Here is a 3,659-nt window from a genome sequence, read left to right as displayed (position 1 = left end):
AGTGACAAAGAAGTGACAAAGAAGCAACAGCAGCCATAGTAGTAGTAGTGACAAATATGAAGAATAAGTTTCTCTCTAGCTTCCCAAGACTGATTTCCTTTTTGATATTAAACTCAGCCTTGAATAATCTCCTCCACTTTTACCCCCTCTGAGCTCTGCTGCAGGGTTTATCTTCACTCATCAGCCTCCCGAGGAGAGCCAATGAACGGAAGGCAGAGTTGTTCAATCTGTTTCCTCAGCGTTCGCCTGGGCTCTCAGCACAGGAAGCCTACTGCTCTGAAAAGTCAGAAGGAGGAACCTCTCCAGCTTTGAGGAGTCAGTCAATCAGGAGGACGCACAGCTAGAGGAGAGGAGTGGGAAAGGGGGAGAGAAAACACTGACACTGGCCGCTGAGGATGCACTGGCAGTCAAGAAATACTCCCCATGTCCACTGCTAGGTTGGTGCTGGGATGGATGGAGTGACGGAGCTACCTGAGCCATGAAAGCAGGAGCCGACATGACGATTGCTGGGAAGACCGTGTGTGTTTTTGTGCTGCTTGCCATCGCCAAGGTCACGAGAACAGTAGGTGAGTCTAACTGGGACCAATCAGTCATTGAGATGGAAGAAAGGGAAATATGCACAGACATTTTCTTTTCGTAAAAGCTATTCATCATGCTGTGACTTTCTTTAATTGCTAAAAATTATGCAGCACAACTAAAACATGCTTCCCCAATATCCACTCCTACTCTTCTTTTCTTAGTGGTCACAAGGCTGTCCCTGTGACTTCCATGTAGGCAATTATTTAGTGACCCTTAGCTGGGAACATACCATTTGTCACAGATAGCCTCTTTACTCAGACCTCTAAATCCACATCATCTGGGAAATGGATCCATTTGACATATAAAAATATGCCTGGGAAAGTGTTTGTGAACTTGAAGCTTTGGGCCATGTGGTTTCTGCTGAAGAGAGGCTGCAGATGCTCTGAAATAGGGCAGGGATCTCTTGCGTCTTTCTGAGGAGTGGTGGAAGATCACTGATGCACTGACAGTGGAGAGCAGTTTCTGGAATTTCATTTTGAGGCTAATGGGCATGGTCAGTATCAAGAGTGGGAAAGGCTTTTGTGTCAAAGACAGTGGCACTCCTAAGCCTTTCAAACCCCGTCTTTTAGTGTAGTTGACTTAGTTTTAACATAGTCTAGCTACAGCAGTCAATGTCTCCCACAGACTGTTCATTTACATTTCTAGAGCTTGTGCTCTTCCAGACACTGTACAGCAGGCCAGGGACTTGGTAATGGAACTAGGGATTTGAGTAGCAGTTCCAGAAACCTAAACTGTCTATGTATAGAAGGAGAAGGCAGATAGGTCTGTGAGATCCAAAGTAAGCTAGAGACACCTCTGAATAATATATTATGTGCATGTGTCCATTCCTATTACAGACAGGTAGAAGTAAACGGCATGGACATGAGTTATTCCATTGCACTTGTCCAGAAAATAAAAATGGCTCCTTGGTGATGTTTTAAAGCAAAATGGATGCAGTCATTGTTGGCAGTGAGGGAACACCTGGTCTATAATGTGTTTGGCTGATCAAATGAGGGATCCAAAAGAGTGACCTCAGTGCTACCCATTGAAAAAAATTGAAATGTTCACAAACATTATTAAACTTTGCATCAGTAACCTCACAACAGGCACACTGGAGGTAAAAAACCCGTCCCTGTTCTGTAGGTAAAGAACTATCTCAGAAGAATACTGAGGAACCTGCTCAGGGTCATAAAGACAGATCATGGTAGCATCAGAGACAGTCTACATTTCTGAATACAACTGCTCAAAAAGTAAAGGAGTATGGCCATGTCACAATATGTTGAAGAAAATGGGGGACACAAAGGGGAATCCTACTGGCAAAAATTCTTTTTAAAAATGGACTTTGCTGGAAATATTAAAAAATATCCAATGGCAAAAAGTTTTTTTTTTTCACCCAAAAGGTAGTTGGATTTTAACTTCTTGGTGAATCAATGATATTCGCCTTCGAAGAATACAGAAAAAGATGTTCAGTTAAAATCTAATTTCATGCTTGAACCTTCCCATCCCGCCCCCAAATAAAAAGCAGCCTGCATTTGATGGGACGTTTTTAGCTAACACTGCTCTTAAACTTGTTTCCTTGAATATTAGGGTGGCTGTTCGGAGCAAGATGTAGTTGTCTTCTTCAGAGATGACAGGCTAAATGTGTCAAGCTGATCCAATGCATGTATTCTATCCAGAGAATTTTAGTGTCATATGAAGCTGAGAAGGACTATGTCCCCCCTTCTGAAGACTAGAGCAAGCTACTCTGAATGAAAGAATGTCATGCAAAAACTGTTGTGCATAACCAGGCTTTATCTGCATTAGCAATTTCCTTAACATTTTCTTAGCATGTTGTTATGTGGTTTACAACAACAGAAGGGGCAGCTCAGGAGCAAGTCTGAGCTTCATAATTATCGTATCCTGGTCTGCCCCCAAGTAGAGTTGGGTAATATGCTACTGAAGCTGCTGGTGCATAATCTGTACTAACAAGCCTTCTGTGACAATACTCATAGTAGAAGCAGTGGAAAAGACTCAAAATTAAAATCTTTTCAGTAACACTTTGAAGACTTCTTTAGTTTAACTGAGCAGACAGGACACTTCAGGTGTATATGTACATACTCCAAAGGAATGGGGATAAGGGAGGACAAGGTCTTCCATGAGAGGTTCATGCAACAAATCTCTTTTTATTGGATTAACATTTGCAATGTTGGACTTGCAAGTCCTGCACCTGAAGTTGTATCCTGTGACAACAGATAAGACTAAGCTTCAGAGGAAGCTGCAAGCAATCCATCATCAGTAATGAGATGTGATTCTCTATGGTTCGTTCAGTTTTATTGACAGAAAAAAACTGAACTCAGTGGCGTTGCATCAGTGCTGGAATTAGAGTGTATGAGGTGAGTAAAAGTAAAGTAGATTTACAGAGCAACCTGGCTGGAGTTCAAGTTTACCTGCGTATATAACTCTTTTGAATGCTACTGCTTTCATTTAGTTTCTTTCCTTAATATAACTTGTAAATTCTCTTTCACTAGTGCACTAGTGTTTTATTGCCTTCTTACTTTCTCTGTCCTAGAGTGTTTCAGTGCTCCGGTCTCTGTTGCCTCCTATTTCAGTTTACTGCGGAATCTTGCTCCAGATACAAAAAATCATAAACTAAAAAACTACTCTGGTAAAACTTGTATTTGTCCCCATTTCACTATTTCTTTGCCGCTCCTTTGGGTCTATGTGCTGGAATAATTCTGACTTCTTTTACCCCAAAACCACTTGAATCCAAACAGCCAGTTTTTTCTTACACAAATGCTTAAAACAGAACTCTGTACTATTAAATTAAGCAAAAAATTTCTTAGAAAATGTCTAAATTGCCCTAGTACAATCTTCAGAGCATGTCCTTGTGACATTGACATGTTACTTCACTGTGGTCCAAACACAATGCCTGAATGTGTCTAGTTTCACAACCATAGAAACAAAGAAGTTCAGTCTTGCAAGTTGACCACATACTCCATGAATATAAAGTAGATTATCTTTAACTGGGAATGCATTTGTAGAAGTACGTGCTACTTAAAACTCACAGTTGATATATTTTGTATTTACAGGTACAATCACTCATAAGAAAAAAAGTGTAGGGA

The 3,659-nt window shown here is 40.9% G+C and overlaps 1 protein-coding gene across 1 annotated transcript in view; it reads left to right on the top strand.

Annotated features, from left to right (window-relative positions):
• Positions 1 to 272: 272 nt before the first annotated feature.
• LOC104126046 (cell surface glycoprotein CD200 receptor 1-A) overlaps positions 273 to 3,659 on the top strand; it is a 22,891-nt gene continuing 19,504 nt past the window's right edge. The window contains exon 1 of the mRNA XM_035894039.1: positions 273 to 566. Within this exon, the coding sequence (XP_035749932.1) occupies positions 479 to 566 (88 nt within the window). The 5' untranslated portion in view covers positions 273 to 478. The remainder of the gene's footprint in view (positions 567 to 3,659) is intronic.

This window comes from Egretta garzetta, unplaced genomic scaffold (genome assembly GCF_000687185.1).
Source record: "Egretta garzetta isolate BGI_Z169 unplaced genomic scaffold, ASM68718v1 scaffold465, whole genome shotgun sequence".
Taxonomy (NCBI): domain Eukaryota; kingdom Metazoa; phylum Chordata; class Aves; order Pelecaniformes; family Ardeidae; genus Egretta; species Egretta garzetta.
Note: the sequence above shows the minus strand (reverse complement) of the source record. Positions and strands in the feature narration are given on the sequence as shown.